This window comes from Physeter macrocephalus, chromosome 21 (genome assembly GCF_002837175.3).
Source record: "Physeter macrocephalus isolate SW-GA chromosome 21, ASM283717v5, whole genome shotgun sequence".
Classification (NCBI taxonomy): Eukaryota; Metazoa; Chordata; class Mammalia; order Artiodactyla; family Physeteridae; genus Physeter; species Physeter macrocephalus.
Genome location: NC_041234.1, coordinates 109727009 through 109747739, shown reverse-complemented (window position 1 = coordinate 109747739; position 20731 = coordinate 109727009). Strand labels below are relative to the sequence as shown.

General features: G+C 39.1%; 1 protein-coding gene across 2 annotated transcripts in view; it reads left to right on the top strand.

The window, feature by feature from the left end:
• Positions 1-20731, top strand: part of MCF2 (MCF.2 cell line derived transforming sequence) — a 75139-nt gene that overhangs the window by 24361 nt on the left and 30047 nt on the right. Inside the window, exons 7-14 of one of the 2 annotated variants that reach the window (XM_007100311.2) lie at positions 2405-2538; positions 2845-2959; positions 10801-10920; positions 12359-12550; positions 14153-14344; positions 15640-15811; positions 17341-17388; positions 20193-20230. In XM_007100311.2, coding sequence (XP_007100373.2) covers positions 2405-2538; positions 2845-2959; positions 10801-10920; positions 12359-12550; positions 14153-14344; positions 15640-15811; positions 17341-17388; positions 20193-20230 — 1011 coding nt within the window. The remainder of the gene's footprint in view (positions 1-2404; positions 2539-2844; positions 2960-10800; positions 10921-12358; positions 12551-14152; positions 14345-15639; positions 15812-17340; positions 17389-20192; positions 20231-20731) is intronic. The other variant, XM_007100312.2, reaches the window with a different exon arrangement.

Here is a 20731-nt window from a genome sequence, read left to right as displayed (position 1 = left end):
TTTTGTTGCCATGCATTCTGTATCTTATAGAAAGGCCCTCTCATTTGGAAAGCTAGAGTGAGGATCAAGAGGCAGAACATGTGTTCTGTTTCAACATCCAGCAGAGGTACACTGTGAAATGGAGAAGGAGAACTTGATGAGGAGTCAGGAGGCCTGGTTTCTTGTCCCAGCTCTGCCATATACTAGCATTGTGACCTAGCCAAACATTGCTAAATTGATTACAAGCTTTCTTTTCCATAGAGTGCTAGTTCTTGATGTCTTCTACAAGAGACAATAGCTAGCAAGTTGATCTTACTCTCCTTCCCAGTTGTTTGGAGTGTTGTGTTGTGAAGGATTCCGAGTCACGTTTCAGACAATCACCAAATACTTTTAGATTCACTTTCCCCCCAAAGTTTGAGCATGATCTAAACAAGCACCAGGCATCCCTGTAAAACTCATGTCCTTTGTATGATAACAGGCATGCTGGGGGCACTGACAGATACAAGCTCTATGGGGAGGTGACGTTTCTATGTTAAGAAGAGGAGAGAAATGGAAATTTTGAATCATACTCTAAAAGCAAAACTCTATTCAAGGAAAAAAAGCTCTGTCCCTCACAAGCTGAGTGACTTGGTCATTTGCTTACCCTCTCTGAGTCTCAGTTTCCTTATATGTATGATGGGTCGATGATGATGATGATGATACATGCATACCTTGTAGGCCTGTCGTGAGGATGAAATGAAGTAAGTATCTGATGTATGTCAAACAGTGTTGGACACATAGTTGGCACTTCATAAACAGTAGCTCTTAATGTTTATGTTCTTATTTCGTGTTGGCGATGGTATCTTGGAACCTGTTCCCAGAAAATACATGGGCACCCACATTTTTCCTTAAAATTTCAGAGGGCCTTTGCATCTCCTGAAGGGAGTGATAGATCACTCTTAGATCCTTAAAGGATCAAGATCCTTCTAAGGTTAAGACCTTCTGAATAGAAGTACATGCTTCATGGTGAATTCATTAATCCAAACGTGAAGTGGCAGATTACTTCTGGCCGGCAGTGATTGGTAACAATTAAGGTTTAGTAGGAAAGATATCTAACTATATCTGAATATGCATTAAATATTATCTGTAACTGTATGCTTTCTAGTGTGGTAGTCTTTATTACACTACTACTGCTTTATTGGAGCACATTAAAAATATTAGCAAAATAGAATAGAATAAATTAGAACTTTCTTTTTTTATTGAGGTATAGTTGATTTACAATACTATATTCGTTTCAGGTGTACGGCGTAGCGATTCACAATTTTTAAAGGTTATGCTCCATTTATAGTTATTATAAAATATTGGCTATATTCCCCATGCTGTATCCTTGTAGCTCATTTTATTCATAGTAGTTTGTACCTCTTAATTCCCTACCCCTATTTTGCCCCACCCCCCTTCCCTCTCCCCACTGGTAACCACTAGTTTGTTGTCTACATCTGTGAGGCTGTTTCTCTTTTGCTATGTTCACTAGTTTGTTGTATTTTTTAGATTCCACATATAAGTGATATCGTACAGTATTTGTCTTTCTTTGTCAGACTTACCTCACTTAGCATAATACCCTCCAAGTCCATCCATGTTGTGGCAAATGGCAAATTTCATTCTTTTTAATGGCTGAGTAATATTCCACTGTGTGTATGTATATATATATATATATATATATATCACATCTTCTTTATCCATTCACCCGTTGATGGACACTTAGGTTATTTCCACATTAAATTAGAACTTTCCTTTTTAAAATTAATTAATTAATTAATTTATGGCTGTGTTGGGTCTTCGTTGCTGCGCGTGGGCTTTCTCTAGCTGCAGGGAGCGGGGGCTACTCCTCGTTTTGGTGTGCGGGCTTCTCATTGCAGTGGCTTTTCTTTGTTGCAGTGCACGGGCTCTAGGCGTGCAGGCTCCAGTAGTTGTGGCACGCGGGTTCAGGAGTTGTGGCTTGAGAGTGCGGGTTCAGTAGTTGTGGCGCATGGGCTTAGTTGCTCCGCGGCATGTGGGATCCTCTGGGACCAGGGCTCGAACCCACGTGCCCTGCATTGGCAGGTGGATTCTTAACCACTGTGCCACCAGGGAGGTCCCTAAATTAGAACTTTCTACCTGTGACAGAAGGAGGCTACAAACTGAGCATGGGGTACTTCTATCTGTAAAGATCTTATAAAATTAGTGATTACAAATCCATCTCAATAGGCAGGGCTTCTTGGAGATTCTCACAGCTTTTGGATTCTGTGGTAATGAGGTATTTTTCACTTGATTTTTCACTTATGAAAGCAAAGGCCGTTCTAGAACTGCTGTTTCTATTCTGCATGCTGTTGCTGTATGCTTCCTTTCCCCCAGGTCATTCAGAATAGGTTCCCAGCAGGCTGATTCATCCTATTTTGCCTTTGTACAGAAGGATATTACAGCTGTAACCAAAGAAGGAAAAATCCTGCTAACAAATCTGGAAGTGCCTGATGCCGAGGATGCTGTGAGTTCAAGACTTGAAAATCATCAGCAAATTTGTGGTGACTGGCAAACTATTAATAAGTGAGTAGTACTCTTTTGGGTTTAGAGTTATTTATTTTATACCTTTGAAAGGGAATTATACATTTTTGCTGCTACCTGTTAAGTGTGAAAGTAATCCTGGACCTCTGGGAATCTGAGAACTCCTTCCTGAGTTGTCTCACAGAGATTAGTTTGCTCATAGAGGAGGTTCTGTGGACACTGATAGTCTCTACCTGGACCAAATGTCATGGGCTGTGACTTTGCCTATAATTCTTAACGTCCAGACCAGGTTTATCTGCATACCTGCAACACAAATCGTTGTTTTAATTATGACTTTGCTTTGTTAAGATTGCTGACTCAAGTACATGATATGGAAATAGCTTTTGATGGATTTTGGGAAAAACACCAGCTAAAAATGGAGCAATATCTGCAACTCTGGAAGTTTGAGCAAGATTTTCAAGAGGTCAGTTAAAACTTTCCTTGATACAGTGTTTTTCATTATGCTGGAGGTTCTTACTCCTTGATCATCAGAAACAGTCTCGCAAGGTGCCCATTTATACCCCCAGAGAGGTGAAAAGAGGCAAGTGTGAGTGAACCTTGACTTAGAATGAAGAAAACAGCTTCAAAAATGCCAAGACTCCTACTTCTCTGGCTTAAACTCATTTCTTATGAGAAAGCACTTAAGTCCTAACATAGGTGACAGGGATAAAGTTGCTATCTACACTGATTTTTGACATTCAAATTTATTTAAGATACAAAATGCTTTCGGACTATGGGATAACTTTCCAAGGAAATAATACCAACTTCCTTCATGATTTTTTAGATACCATATATCTATGCTGACCATATTTAATATAATCTAACGAAACATTTTTTTCTGATCCAGCAATTTATTTTCTATGAAAGCCTGATGGATGAAATTAAATCATGTTTAATTATACATTATTTAAAAGGAAGGCTATAAGTATATTCTAGTTCCATCCTTCTGAAAAATCCATCCCATATGGATTTGTTTTCTTCTTTTCTTTAATGGTCAACATCCAAGCTTCTCCCAGTCTCTGTCATAGTGTTTTCCCAGGGATCCAAGGAAAACTCACTTCTCTCTCTTGCACGTGGTCAGCTTGTTTCTACCCATGAGTGGCTGACTTGTCTGGCAGAATCAGTTGGGGGAGGGGCACTGCGTTCTGGACCCAGGGCTCAGTTACTACCAGCCTTTCCCTCCAGTGATTCAGATTTTGAAGTGCCCTGCTCTCCATGAAACCTTTCTTAAAGAGACAATAGGTCAAATTGCTCTTGGGCCTTCCACATTATTTGTGTCAGTCCCTCCTCCCCAACCAAACACGTGCAAAAACAACCCTTTTCCTGAATAGACCCATTGCGCCTCTACTTATATGTTAATTTGCCTCCAGGTTAAATTCTTGTCCTGTGGTTATATAGTCTGTTTCAAGAAGTCATTGTTGCCTCCAATCGGTATTGCTGTTGTTTGTCTTGGATTGTAATCTCACTGACACGATCTGTCTCTCATAGTGACATGCAGATGGGTTCTGGATATTTAGGAATTAACTAAATAAAGGCTTATTTGGCAATTCAAACTTACAAGAAAAAATGGAATATTCTCAAACTTGAGATACTCTTGAACATACAGAATAGGAATATTTTCTTGCATAATCACAGTACAGCGATCAAATTTTGTACATTTACGAATAATGCAATAGTTTTCTAATTATCTGCCATCAGTATTCCGATTTTGTCAATTGACTCAATCATGCCATTTATATCATTTTCCCCCCTCAGCACAGCATCCGGTCTAGAGGGTCAGGTATTGCATTAAATTGTCACGTGTCTTTAGTCTCCTTTAATCTGTAACATTTCCATAGCCTTTCTTTGTCTTTTATGACACTAACATTTTGGAAACATACAGTCATTTTTTAAATAAAATATTCACCATTTTGAGTTTGTCTGACATTGTCTCATGATTAGATTAATCTCCGCATGACCAGCAAGAATATTGCATAAGTGGTGTTGCCTTTGGAGGGTATCATGTCTGCAGGTAGATGAGGTCCATCTACCCCTCATTGTTGGTAGGGCTTTTGATCACCCTGTCAGAGTGTTGTTGAACTTCTCCAGAGCATAGTTACTTTTTTCCCTCTTGCAACTAGTAGACAATATGTGGGGACAAAATTTAAAGCCATGCAAATATCTTGCTCCTCATCAAAAATTCCCCATCCAGTTTAGCATCAATTGATGATTCTTGCTTCAAAGTATGATGGTTGTGAAATGCCGATCTCCATATCTATCTCAGTGTAGATATGTTGTGGAGTTGTAACTGTTTCAGGTCCACCAATAGGAACAAGAGTACAAATCATTTTGAAGAAGCTAGGAAAATGTCTATCAAGAATGCTGTTTGGGGGAGTTCCCTGGCGGTCCAGTGGTTAGGACTCTGCGCTCTCACAGCTAAGGGCCCGGGTTCAATCCCTGGTTGGGGAACAAAGGTCCCACAAGCTGTGCGGTGTGGCCAAATAAATAAATAAATAAAGGGGGGTTTTCAAAGAAAAAAAAAAGAATGCTGTTTGGTATTTATCTATTTATTGGGCTCATGGCTTCTTAGTTTTTAATTCATTACTGTTCTTAACTGTTTTGGTGTTTCCACCCGGCTGCTGTGTCCTTGTGACATGTCCAAACATTTTGATCACTTCTTTACTTCCTGGCATAAAGAGATGTTCCAAAGTAATCTTATTCCTACTCTGCTTCAGCCCTAGAACCAGCCAATTTCCTGCAAAGCCCCGCTTTCTTTTTCTGGGAAATGATATTAAAGACCAAGATCTGGGTGCTAGGTGTGCTCATTGCTACTGAAGGGTCTTTGTTTCTAGAACCATTCACCGTAGAGCTAGGGAATATATATGCATGTATATACACGTATATATTCTTCCATACCTGTCCATATACACATGCCCTTACATGTACATAGTGATCTTTTATAAATCATCAGTACACACTGATGTCTAGCAGGTTAAATTTTAACAGATTAAATTGATTTCTGTGAATAAAATAACTGAAGACATTTTCCATATGTGAGATTTTTCCATATTGATGTTCTTAATTACTAGCATTTACTATCTTACTCTCCTTCCCAGTTGTTTGGAGTGTTGTGTTGTGAAGGATTCCGAGTCACGTTTCAGACAATCACCAAATACTTTTAGATTCACTTTCCCCCCAAAGTTTGAGCATGATCTAAACAAGCACCAGGCATCCCTGTAAAACTCATGTCCTTTGTATGATAACAGGCATGCTGGGGGCACTGACAGATACAAGCTCTATGGGGAGGTGACGTTTCTATGTTAAGAAGAGGAGAGAAATGGAAATTTTGAATCATACTCTAAAAGCAAAACTCTATTCAAGGAAAAAAAGCTCTGTCCCTCACAAGCTGAGTGACTTGGTCATTTGCTTACCCTCTCTGAGTCTCAGTTTCCTTATATGTATGATGGGTCGATGATGATGATGATGATACATGCATACCTTGTAGGCCTGTCGTGAGGATGAAATGAAGTAAGTATCTGATGTATGTCAAACAGTGTTGGACACATAGTTGGCACTTCATAAACAGTAGCTCTTAATGTTTATGTTCTTATTTCGTGTTGGCGATGGTATCTTGGAACCTGTTCCCAGAAAATACATGGGCACCCACATTTTTCCTTAAAATTTCAGAGGGCCTTTGCATCTCCTGAAGGGAGTGATAGATCACTCTTAGATCCTTAAAGGATCAAGATCCTTCTAAGGTTAAGACCTTCTGAATAGAAGTACATGCTTCATGGTGAATTCATTAATCCAAACGTGAAGTGGCAGATTACTTCTGGCCGGCAGTGATTGGTAACAATTAAGGTTTAGTAGGAAAGATATCTAACTATATCTGAATATGCATTAAATATTATCTGTAACTGTATGCTTTCTAGTGTGGTAGTCTTTATTACACTACTACTGCTTTATTGGAGCACATTAAAAATATTAGCAAAATAGAATAGAATAAATTAGAACTTTCTTTTTTTATTGAGGTATAGTTGATTTACAATACTATATTCGTTTCAGGTGTACGGCGTAGCGATTCACAATTTTTAAAGGTTATGCTCCATTTATAGTTATTATAAAATATTGGCTATATTCCCCATGCTGTATCCTTGTAGCTCATTTTATTCATAGTAGTTTGTACCTCTTAATTCCCTACCCCTATTTTGCCCCACCCCCCTTCCCTCTCCCCACTGGTAACCACTAGTTTGTTGTCTACATCTGTGAGGCTGTTTCTCTTTTGCTATGTTCACTAGTTTGTTGTATTTTTTAGATTCCACATATAAGTGATATCGTACAGTATTTGTCTTTCTTTGTCAGACTTACCTCACTTAGCATAATACCCTCCAAGTCCATCCATGTTGTGGCAAATGGCAAATTTCATTCTTTTTAATGGCTGAGTAATATTCCACTGTGTGTATGTATATATATATATATATATATATATCACATCTTCTTTATCCATTCACCCGTTGTTGGACACTTAGGTTATTTCCGTTCAGGAGTTGTGGCTTGAGAGTGCGGGTTCAGTAGTTGTGGCGCATGGGCTTAGTTGCTCCGCGGCATGTGGGATCCTCTGGGACCAGGGCTCGAACCCACGTGCCCTGCATTGGCAGGTGGATTCTTAACCACTGTGCCACCAGGGAGGTCCCTAAATTAGAACTTTCTACCTGTGACAGAAGGAGGCTACAAACTGAGCATGGGGTACTTCTATCTGTAAAGATCTTATAAAATTAGTGATTACAAATCCATCTCAATAGGCAGGGCTTCTTGGAGATTCTCACAGCTTTTGGATTCTGTGGTAATGAGGTATTTTTCACTTGATTTTTCACTTATGAAAGCAAAGGCCGTTCTAGAACTGCTGTTTCTATTCTGCATGCTGTTGCTGTATGCTTCCTTTCCCCCAGGTCATTCAGAATAGGTTCCCAGCAGGCTGATTCATCCTATTTTGCCTTTGTACAGAAGGATATTACAGCTGTAACCAAAGAAGGAAAAATCCTGCTAACAAATCTGGAAGTGCCTGATGCCGAGGATGCTGTGAGTTCAAGACTTGAAAATCATCAGCAAATTTGTGGTGACTGGCAAACTATTAATAAGTGAGTAGTACTCTTTTGGGTTTAGAGTTATTTATTTTATACCTTTGAAAGGGAATTATACATTTTTGCTGCTACCTGTTAAGTGTGAAAGTAATCCTGGACCTCTGGGAATCTGAGAACTCCTTCCTGAGTTGTCTCACAGAGATTAGTTTGCTCATAGAGGAGGTTCTGTGGACACTGATAGTCTCTACCTGGACCAAATGTCATGGGCTGTGACTTTGCCTATAATTCTTAACGTCCAGACCAGGTTTATCTGCATACCTGCAACACAAATCGTTGTTTTAATTATGACTTTGCTTTGTTAAGATTGCTGACTCAAGTACATGATATGGAAATAGCTTTTGATGGATTTTGGGAAAAACACCAGCTAAAAATGGAGCAATATCTGCAACTCTGGAAGTTTGAGCAAGATTTTCAAGAGGTCAGTTAAAACTTTCCTTGATACAGTGTTTTTCATTATGCTGGAGGTTCTTACTCCTTGATCATCAGAAACAGTCTCGCAAGGTGCCCATTTATACCCCCAGAGAGGTGAAAAGAGGCAAGTGTGAGTGAACCTTGACTTAGAATGAAGAAAACAGCTTCAAAAATGCCAAGACTCCTACTTCTCTGGCTTAAACTCATTTCTTATGAGAAAGCACTTAAGTCCTAACATAGGTGACAGGGATAAAGTTGCTATCTACACTGATTTTTGACATTCAAATTTATTTAAGATACAAAATGCTTTCGGACTATGGGATAACTTTCCAAGGAAATAATACCAACTTCCTTCATGATTTTTTAGATACCATATATCTATGCTGACCATATTTAATATAATCTAACGAAACATTTTTTTCTGATCCAGCAATTTATTTTCTATGAAAGCCTGATGGATGAAATTAAATCATGTTTAATTATACATTATTTAAAAGGAAGGCTATAAGTATATTCTAGTTCCATCCTTCTGAAAAATCCATCCCATATGGATTTGTTTTCTTCTTTTCTTTAATGGTCAACATCCAAGCTTCTCCCAGTCTCTGTCATAGTGTTTTCCCAGGGATCCAAGGAAAACTCACTTCTCTCTCTTGCACGTGGTCAGCTTGTTTCTACCCATGAGTGGCTGACTTGTCTGGCAGAATCAGTTGGGGGAGGGGCACTGCGTTCTGGACCCAGGGCTCAGTTACTACCAGCCTTTCCCTCCAGTGATTCAGATTTTGAAGTGCCCTGCTCTCCATGAAACCTTTCTTAAAGAGACAATAGGTCAAATTGCTCTTGGGCCTTCCACATTATTTGTGTCAGTCCCTCCTCCCCAACCAAACACGTGCAAAAACAACCCTTTTCCTGAATAGACCCATTGCGCCTCTACTTATATGTTAATTTGCCTCCAGGTTAAATTCTTGTCCTGTGGTTATATAGTCTGTTTCAAGAAGTCATTGTTGCCTCCAATCGGTATTGCTGTTGTTTGTCTTGGATTGTAATCTCACTGACACGATCTGTCTCTCATAGTGACATGCAGATGGGTTCTGGATATTTAGGAATTAACTAAATAAAGGCTTATTTGGCAATTCAAACTTACAAGAAAAAATGGAATATTCTCAAACTTGAGATACTCTTGAACATACAGAATAGGAATATTTTCTTGCATAATCACAGTACAGCGATCAAATTTTGTACATTTACGAATAATGCAATAGTTTTCTAATTATCTGCCATCAGTATTCCGATTTTGTCAATTGACTCAATCATGCCATTTATATCATTTTCCCCCCTCAGCACAGCATCCGGTCTAGAGGGTCAGGTATTGCATTAAATTGTCACGTGTCTTTAGTCTCCTTTAATCTGTAACATTTCCATAGCCTTTCTTTGTCTTTTATGACACTAACATTTTGGAAACATACAGTCATTTTTTAAATAAAATATTCACCATTTTGAGTTTGTCTGACATTGTCTCATGATTAGATTAATCTCCGCATGACCAGCAAGAATATTGCATAAGTGGTGTTGCCTTTGGAGGGTATCATGTCTGCAGGTAGATGAGGTCCATCTACCCCTCATTGTTGGTAGGGCTTTTGATCACCCTGTCAGAGTGTTGTTGAACTTCTCCAGAGCATAGTTACTTTTTTCCCTCTTGCAACTAGTAGACAATATGTGGGGACAAAATTTAAAGCCATGCAAATATCTTGCTCCTCATCAAAAATTCCCCATCCAGTTTAGCATCAATTGATGATTCTTGCTTCAAAGTATGATGGTTGTGAAATGCCGATCTCCATATCTATCTCAGTGTAGATATGTTGTGGAGTTGTAACTGTTTCAGGTCCACCAATAGGAACAAGAGTACAAATCATTTTGAAGAAGCTAGGAAAATGTCTATCAAGAATGCTGTTTGGGGGAGTTCCCTGGCGGTCCAGTGGTTAGGACTCTGCGCTCTCACAGCTAAGGGCCCGGGTTCAATCCCTGGTTGGGGAACAAAGGTCCCACAAGCTGTGCGGTGTGGCCAAATAAATAAATAAATAAAGGGGGGTTTTCAAAGAAAAAAAAAAGAATGCTGTTTGGTATTTATCTATTTATTGGGCTCATGGCTTCCTAGTTTTTAATTCATTACTGTTCTTAACTGTTTTGGTGTTTCCACCCGGCTGCTGTGTCCTTGTGACATGTCCAAACATTTTGATCACTTCTTTACTTCCTGGCATAAAGAGATGTTCCAAAGTAATCTTATTCCTACTCTGCTTCAGCCCTAGAACCAGCCAATTTCCTGCAAAGCCCCGCTTTCTTTTTCTGGGAAATGATATTAAAGACCAAGATCTGGGTGCTAGGTGTGCTCATTGCTACTGAAGGGTCTTTGTTTCTAGAACCATTCACCGTAGAGCTAGGGAATATATATGCATGTATATACACGTATATATTCTTCCATACCTGTCCATATACACATGCCCTTACATGTACATAGTGATCTTTTATAAATCATCAGTACACACTGATGTCTAGCAGGTTAAATTTTAACAGATTAAATTGATTTCTGTGAATAAAATAACTGAAGACATTTTCCATATGTGAGATTTTTCCATATTGATGTTCTTAATTACTAGCATTTACTACAAAACTTGATTATTAAGGGAAAATGCTTAATAATTTATATGCTTTTAAGACTTTTTCTCCCCCTTATTTTTAGCTCGTGAGTGAAGCTGAACTTCTATTAAACCAACAAGCAGAGTTGGCAGATGTAACAGGGAATATAGCTCAAGTAAAACAAAAAATTAAAAAGTTGGAAAACTTAGATGAAAATTCTCAGGTAAGATTACATTTTAGATGTTCTCTATGTTTATGGGGTATAATAGTCACATTTTGATGTTTTTTAGTAATATAAACCCTTATTATGAGTAATCTCTCATAGCAGCAATCTGTATAATTGGTTCAGTAATATTGGTCTATATTCTCTTCTGTTCAATGTGGGCCTGAGTTGACACTGCAGTTACGTTATATAGTTGTAACTGTTTCAGGCCCACCAATAGGAACAAGAGCATAAATCATTGTGAAGAAGCTAGAAAAATATCTATCAAGAATGCTATTTGGTATTTGAAAATGATGGAAACATAACAACATAATTCCTTAAGTAACCATCATTTGATATATGCAATTGAACCAAACATAGGTTCATACAGATAGATCTACTTAGCCTTACCAGTTGTGTGACCTTGGGTAAATCGATTTAAGTTTTCTAAGCCTCAGTGTCCTCATCTATACATTGGGGACGTAATGACCTACTTTTCAGAGTGATTGTGAGGATTTATTTAGATGCTGTAGATAAAACACTTAGCACAGTACCTGGGATATATGGGTATATAGTAAGTACCCACAAGAGCCGGCTATCATTGTTCTGCTGGTCTTAAAGCTTGGACTCATGGCTTTAATACTCAGCACATTCTAGCTTTGCTCTCCTGTCTGAGAGGCAGCAGTTGTGGTGCCCAGTTCTGAAATTGTGCTTGTAGATCTTTGTGATCATGGGGCAACTTACAAATCTTTATGGTATAGGAGAAAGAGAAGGCAAACTGGCTTGCAAACTAGGGAGCTTTGAATGTTTTGTTTGGTTTTGTTTTGTTTGTTTTCATTTTGTTTTGTATAATTTTTAGCTTTAATTGTGGTAAAAGACACACAACATAAAATTTGCCGTCTTCACCATTTTGAAGTGTACAGTTCATTGAGTATATTCACGTTGTTGTATAACGGATCTCTAGAACTTTTTCATCTTGCACTATACTGGGTGGGGTTGGGGGGCGGTCAGTAGTTGATAGAGTAGAGACTAGGCTGCTGAGATCCCTTTTGACAGGGAAACCCTGTGACGGTCCCTTCATGTGTGTAAAGTACTCAGGTAGACCTAACGGGATTTCCAAGACTGAAGTGATATGAAATCCCTTAGCTTTCACTTGGCTTTTGTGTACCTCATTTGATATATGCGGTTCTGTTCTGAATCTGTACACATTCTGGGCAGGCTGGTTAATTTTCTGTTTCTGTGACCAGAAGTGCATGAGCTTCTGATGACATCACTGCCATAGCTAGTGACTGTAACTGGAGGCTTTTTTTGCAGCCAGCAGAAGTATGACAACAAACTGTATATTTGGCAATATCTGTCTCCGGTTCAGTCAATTATGCTTGTTTAATTACGTTCTTTTCTCCCCCTCTATTCAGACAGAGATCATGCAGTTTTTGTTTGCCTTCTTTCTTAAAATCAGGACCTGTTAGCAAAGGCCCAGTTCGTGATTCTACATGGACACAGGCTCGCGGCCAGTCACCATTACGCCCTGGATTTGATCTGCCAGAGATGCAATGAGCTCCGTTACCTTTCTGATATTTTGGTGAATGAGATCAAAACCAAACGGATACAGCTCAGCAGGACCTTTAAAATGCATAAAATCCTACAGCAGGTAGTGTCATGGGACATGGTGCATTTCTGAAAGAGAAGATACTTTTTTTTTTTCCCCTGGGTCCTTCTCAGAGGCTGTGGGGCTAAGGCCTGGTATAGCTTTGGAATTAAATTTGTAAGAAGTCTGAAGGACTGAGTTTGATTATGCTTGTTTAATCCATCTACTTTGCAGTATTCAGAGCAGGTCCAGTATTGTATGAATTTTGGCCTCTGTTCTGAATATTGACATGGTGGTGGCAGTGGCTTCCTCTCTATTTTGGGTCCATCTCTGTAGCCTCTGCCCTGGCGATAGTTTGCTATCAGAACACTTAAAAAAGCCCTGGGGGCATTTTGCTAAAGGCTGACACTCATTCCACATTTCATAGTTACAGCAATAACAAATTAAACAGTGATTGGAAACTATTCCTCCATGGCTTGTGGGTCTGACCCCTTTGATGATTAGGCGGTGAAGAGAAGTTGTGATCGTGGCAGTGGAAGGTAAAATAGGGGTATCACTTATAGGCATCAGATCTGCATGTGAGCATTCTAATCTGTACATCTCCTTCTCTGGCAAGGAAACGTTTATCCTTGTCCTTGGCAATCATTGTGCATTTATATTACACTTGATATTTTGCGAGGAGTTTCATATTTCAATTATTGATTTTGGGAAAATAGCGTGCAGCTGAAGTGCTGGTGTTGAGAGAATGGTCATACACCTGCTGCAGAATGAATTCCTCATTATGAAATGAGTGCAGCACTTCCCAAACTTGGCTGTGTGTCAGAAATACCTGTGGAGACATAGAGACTTGTGGTTGCCAAGGGGGAGGGGGGGTGAGGGAGGGATGGAGTGGAAGTTTCAGATTAGCAGATGCAAACTATTACATATAGGATGGATAAACAACAAGGCCCTACTGGATAGCACAGGGAATTATATTCAATATCCTGTAATAAACCATAATGGAAACGAATATGAAAAAGAATGTATGTATATGTATAACTGAATCACTTTTGCTGTACAGCAGAAATTAACACAACATTGTAAATCAACTATACTTCAATTTAAAAAAAAGAAGGGACTTTCCTGGTGGCGCAGTGGTTAAGAATCTGCCTGCCAATGCAGGGGACACGGGTTCGAGCCCACAGGGGACACGGGTTCGAGCCCTGGTCCGGGAAGATCCCACATGCCGCGGAGCAGCTAAGCCTGTGCGCCACAACTACTGAGACCGCGTGCCGCAACTACTGAAGCCCACGCACCTAGAGGCCGTGCTGTGCAACAAGAGAAGCCACTGCAATGAGAAGCCCACGCACTGTAACGAAAAAGAGCAGCCCCCGCTCGCCACGACCAGAGAAAGCCCGCGCACAGCAACGAAGACAACACAGCCAAAAATAAACAAATAAATAAATTAATTAAAAAAAAAAAAAAAAAAAAAAGAAGTACCTGTGGAATGCTGTAAAAATATAAATGCCTGGCTTACAGCCCAGAGCTACTGAATCAGAATTTCTGGGGGTAGAAACCAGATATCTTTTTTTTTTTTAACAGCTCTGATAAACACTCTCCTAAGGGACAAACATATTTCTTCTTTATTCATTCATGGTTTGTGCATGTGTGTGATTTGCTCACCAGGCTCTCCAGTGCTGTGATGAAGGAGAGTGCCTTCTGGCTAATCAAGAAATAAATAAGTTTCAGTCTAAGAAAGATGCTCAGAGGGCCCTCCAGGACATTGAAAATTTTCTTGAAATGGCTCTACCCTTTATAAATTATGATCCTGAAACCCTGCAGTATGAATTTGATGTGATTTTATCCCCTGAACTCAAGGTAAGAGGCTTTTGGAGGCAAGTAAACAAACTTTAAAAAACTATAATTGCATTAGTGTTGATAAGAGTTTTACTGCTTCACAGGTAACTTTATATCACATTGCAATTACACAGTTCTCTTAAGGATTAGGGGTTATATCAGAGCCACTGTTAGGCGTCAGAGAATCCAAAGGCTTATGTTTGCCTTATAATGAAGAGTAATTTCCTTTCTGAGCTCTGACTGCAGTATTTTTAATTTTTTAATTTATTGTTTATTTTTATTTATTTGGCCACACCGCACGGCACGCAGGATCTTAGTTCCCTGACCAGGGATCGAACCCGTGCCCCCTGCAGTGCAAGCGCAGAGTCTTAACCACTGGACCGCCAGGGAAGTCCCATGACTGCCTTATTTTTAAACTCTTTTCACATACTGGGAGCTCTCACATACATTTTCTTGTGCATCCTTGGACTAAGGCCCAAAAGTGTCCTAGAATATTGGACCCATATCAAGAACACTCTACCCAAAACATCTTTCCTCTGTGCTGCAGTGACCACCAGCAGATGCTCTGGGGACACAGATCTGGCTTTCCTACTCAGTTTGAGGATGAAGAGATGAGGGAAGGATCTGGGTCCTCTTGGGGAAGGGGGAACAGCAGAGGCTGGTGTTGGCAGGGTAGAGAGCTAGAGGTTAGTTCAGCACCACCCTGTTGCAGCTGCCATGAAGCCCTGTCTCCACATTGTGGATAAGAGCATTTGTGATGCTATTTGCTGCTAAAATGTCTCATTGACCCTTAAGTTTGGAGCAGTATCTAAATCCATTCTTAGCTGCAGATCTGAGGGGAATGCCCCAGAAGATCAGAAACATGGCGATAACCAAGTGATTCTCTGGCTGCCTCAAATCATCAGTGGCTCTGAGGAACCTTTTACAACATGGTGAACTATGGAATGTCCTGCAGGCTAAAATATAACGAACTACCGTGATAACGCTTAACCTGGTGGCTTTCTCGTACCAAACACGCCTTCTTTTCAGGCCTTGATCCCCTTTCAGCCAATGAAGGGTAAATCACTTTATGCAGTGACCTATTTCATGACTGCTTGATAAATTTCTTCTTCAAGTTGTTTTGGCTGAGACCTTCTGGTTTTATAACCATGTGAAATAATGCATTAATCTGTTTCCCATGACTTTCCTAAATTTCTTCTAGTTATATATTAAACTCTATATTAATTTTTTATCTGTCTGAGTCTGAGAAATGTAATAGGATTTGTAATGACCCCCATTTCAGAAACTATTTCATAGAATTCTTATGCAACCTGCAGGTTCAAATGCAGACCATACAACTCAAGCTTGAAAACATCCGAAGTATATTTGAGAACCAACAAGCCGGTTTCAGAAACCTGACTGATAAGCATGTGAGGCCAATTCCATTTGTAGTACCTGCTTCTGACAGTTTGATCAGACCTAGAGAACCATTTTTTTCACCTAAACAAGGTAGAGTATCTTACATTCCCCTTTTCTATCTCTTCTTTCCCTGCTATTGTTTACTTTGTTACTCTTGATGTAAATACTGAACTCATTCTTCAGTCCCGAGAAACTGAAACTTTATTTTTAGCGTCCTTGGTCATGTACAAATTATATTGCACAAGGCAGGAGTTGTGATAGAGATCATGGTACAATAATTAAACATAGTAGTAGTATAGTATAGTACAGGATGATGAACATCTGGACTGAACTGCCCAGTCTTGCAATGAATATGAACATTATACTAGCATCAAACTCACCCTTTTCTTCAGCAGGTAGAGGAAAGCATATGAAACTGGTATATACACGCATGCATTTACCACTTCTTGGGATAAACTATTACTTGGTTCTTATAAGCTTCTAGTAAGTGACTGATAAGATACATAGATAGATAATCGAATGAATTGCCTTTTCTAAATAGGCACAGGTAAATTGAATAGTTTCACTGGTAATTAACTGTTACTCAGTTCATTTACTCGTTTTAATCCCTGTAGACTAGTGTTAAACATGTAATATCCATTTCTGTTTTCTACGTTCTATGGGATAAAAGAATTATCCTCACTGTGCCGTTGAGCTACTTTGGAAATAAGATGACTATTGATTGCCCCAAGGTTTTTCTTGAGCTGCCTCTGGGGCGTCTTAGGGGAAAGAAATTTGGCCTTTGGGGCCCTAAGTTAGTTGAGTGGGTGAACATGGGACTAAATTCGGTCTCTTTGATCTGAGAGAATCAGAGACTTCATTAATGATGGGAACTGCTTTGAAAATCAGAGAAAGCCTGAGCCAGGCCTAATGAATATAAAAATCCAGCTCAGCCCCAGCATGGATCAGGTTAAAGCGAGGTGATGAAAGCAGATAACTAGGCTAAGATGATAAAAGTTATACAGTTAATAGTTACTAAATATAAAAATGTACTCACAAGTCAAACCATGATCAATGCCATAAATAAATTATACTAAGAAGATACTGGGAAAAAGAATAAAAAGAACAAACAACCAATAGGGGATAAAAACCAACAGCTATGAGAATAAAAATAGAATAGGTTGATATTCCTAAGCAGAAGGCAGAGCTCAGATTTCTGGCTCCATTCATGGGTTATGTGACCGTGGGCAGTTCACTTAACCTCCTTTGTTGGTTTTGCCTTGGTTTCCTTGTCTGTAAAATAGGAACAATAATACCTACTGATTTTAAAGTGTTGTTGTGAAGACAAAGTGGAAAAAAATTTGTAGAATATAAAAAAAATACTCAATACACTAGACTATTCTTTCCCTCATGACTAAGGCCTCTGGCTTTATGGTCTTCTAAAAGCTCAACTCCTCTGAAGGCATTCCGAAAGCGGCACTCCGAAAGCGGCATGCCTCAGGCTGAGGAACGGGGCTCTAAAAAGACTGCCCAAGACCCACTCAAGGCCTTAGTCACTAAAAGTACATTTTGTTTTGTGTTGTTTCATTTTTTTTCTTTCTGATATTCTTATTTAATGGCGTTACACTTTCTTTCTGCAGTGGGAGTTGGATACTCTTTCTTTCAAGCATGTAAACTTTTTTCAAAAGGTACCCATCTTTATTACTTTTCATCAGTACATTTTCTGAGTTTGTGTACGTGTGAAAAACCAGTTTGGCATCTAAAACCAGCAGCAGTTCATTCTTGCATTCTGTCTAGGATTAACTTTCTCCGTTTTTTCATAATAAGCATCCATTGTTCTCTCAGTACTAAACTTACCTTGGAAAATAACTGTATAAAAAGTAGATTATTCCCTTTCGTCAAGTGACCACTCATAAGACGAAAACAGGAAAAACAATTGGCCATGTTAAAATAAATCAAGCTTGCTTTCATTGTAGAGACTGTCTGTCACCCAGAATAAAACTATTTGTTGGGAGTAGCTTGAATTTGCCTCGGTTTAGAACTGCCTAATGTATTTATAAGGAAGAAGGCAGCTTACTGAATAAATGACATGGATGGATAAATGATTTTATCTGTTATCCATCATGGTTTCTAAATTAAATCAGAGCATTATTTATGCTACAAACACTGTTCATTTTACCTAATTGGTCTGTGAGTAGTGGGGATTCTAACAGTTCCAAATAATTCTTCAAGACTTTTAATTGCTAAGCCAAATAGATAAGATTTGGTAAAAAAAAGATTTGATCAAATCAAGGCATAAGTGTTAATTTTTTATAAAATAAGTCAAACTGTTTTTTTGTTGTTTTTGTTCGTTTATTTTCATTAATTTGCATCAAATAGAATCTTGTATCTAACACAGTGCCTGGCACCTAGCAAGATGTAGTAGCTATTTGCTGAATTAACATTTCATACAGAGGGAAGTTATGGAAGAACATTGTGTGCGAGGGGTAAAATGTGGTTTAAGCTCCCAAATCTGTAGCTCTAGTCTAGATCTTTCTCCTAAACTTCAGAGTCTGCGTTTCCAATTTGCCTCCTTGAATTTCCTGTCGGCAGCTCAGTCTCAGCGTACCCCAAAACTGATGCCATTTCTCCTGCTCCCCTTTCTCACTCATTCCCGACCTCTAATCAGTCCCCCAAACCCACTTGTTTCCATCCGCCCTGCTAGCCCTCACTGCCACTTCCGGAATCCAGCCTAACAACCATCCGTTGCCTTGGTAACTACAACAGTCTCCCTATTTCCCACTTTCTTTTCTTAAATGCCCCTAGTTGTCTTGCCTTTTGGACTTTACACCTACTGTTCTCTCCTACTCCACTATCAGATTTCCTATCTCTAGCCCTCTTCCTTCAGGTAAGCTTTTCCTTCCTGCCTCTCCTCCTCCCCTGCACCCCAGTTCGGTCAGGTGTTCATGCTATGGCATAACAAGCCCCTCTTCATTTCTTCTCAGCTTTAGCGTCATTGCCTGTTTCCTGTCTCTCTTGCTAGACTGTAAGCTCTGTAAGAGCAGGGACTGTGTGCAGTTCACGTTTGTATGCCCAGCACCAGACACAAAGCTTAGCAGAGAGTATAGGTGCTTAAGAATTATATATATATATATATATATATATATATATATATATATATATATATATATAGTCATACTGTTAAAAGAATGAATACATCTACCTTGCTTTTCAGAAAAAGATGCATTCTTCATAAGTTGTGTATATATTCCTTTTTCATCTCTTAATGTATTTGCAAAGAATTAATTAGTAAAGCTAATAAGTAAAGCTCCCTAAGTTTCCTTTATAAGTATCTTTGGATGTCTGTATATCAAGTTTCTTTAAAGTGATGGGTATCAGTATTTATTGAGAAATTGATTTTATATGGTACTTGCCACTAAGTCTAATTTATACTTATCTATTTACATATATATCGTGTAAAGGTAAACATTCCCATATAGAATATATTTTTAAGTAAATGAAAGTGAAGGATAAGATTTAGAGAACTTAACAATAGAGTCTTTCCCTGAGTGGGCCTTGTAATGGCTCCCACCGAGGAGGAAAGGACAAAAAGTCTATTCCTTCCAGTAGCCCTGAGAATTCGGAGCCTAAACGGCCTAGTCTTTGACTGGACCATGCCCTGGGCTGTGGAGGAACGTCTGGACTCCTTTTTTTTTTGGACTCCTTTCTTAATAATACAGGGGCTCACCCTTTGTAAACAAAACAGAAAGATTAAACAGAAAGAAAAAGAAAGATTACGTAGGAAGAACAGAAAGATGAAAGCTTGGAATTTTGATAAAGTATTTCTTTTGTTTTATTTGGTTTTCTTTTAGCATTTTAATGTGCTTCAGAAATGTTGTTTTATATAGTGGTTAGAAACACGGATTCTGATAGTAGACTATATGGATTTGGGTACCACTTTTGCTTCTTGGACAAGATATTAAGCTTAGTTACCTATAAAATGGGGATAGAAGTAGTACTTATCGCTTAGGGTCGATCTGAGGGTTAAAAAAAGAAAATGCACGTGTAGGGCTCCGAATAGTGCCTGGCATGTAGTAAGCGCCAAATAAATGTCAGAGGCTATAACTGTTAGTTAAATTGAGATTTTTTTCCGAAATTCTTTTTGATTCAGTTAATTGGTGAGCTACGATCTGATTAAATGCTTATGTTATCAGAATGAACACCAACCCTGCAAATAATCATGGGTACTAACACCTAGGTTCCTGCTTGCTCGGCAGTCCAGCAAATGTTTGATGAATGAGAGAATGGGTGAATACATAGCAAGATCATGCTCCGTAAGAACTTGAAATCATATAGATAAGTCTAACTAATCATCTGTTATGTATAGTGTGATTTAAAAATACTAATATAAACATGATGGAACATTGTCTCTCTAACACACATGCACGTATTTTTATGAAAAGTGTTGATTTTAATTCTCGTTTGAAATTCTTCTTTCATATTTCTCTACCAGGGAGGAAGACTTGGAGACAAAATCAGAGCAACATAAAAGTAAATATCATTAATTAATTCAAAATTGACCTTATTGCTGTAGTTGCAGAATCGGGATAGGGGCTAAAACCATATTTTTTCATTCACTAAACCAATATTGTGCATTTGAAAGCCTATTTCATCTAAAAGAAAAAGCTGCTGTTGCATTGTGTCTAATTGCAGTACTGGCATAGCCCCAGATATATGAGCAGTTTCTCAGGTCTTGGCTCAAGTTCAGAATAATTGCTGTAGAACATCTCACATAAGTTCCAGCTTCTCATTCCTGCCCCCACCTCAGTGCCCCTAAACAATTGTTGCATCTTCTTACAAAAGGAGATTTCTTTCATAAGTGATTCCAGTCCTGCAAGTATGAAACATGGACAAAGGACAGGTTCTAATGGAACATCCCCTGGGCTCAAAAAAGACATCTAGGGGCTTCCCTGGTGGCGCAGTGGTTGAGAGTCCGCCTGCCAATGCGGGGGACACGGGTTCGAGCCCTGGTCTGGGAGGGTCCCACATGCC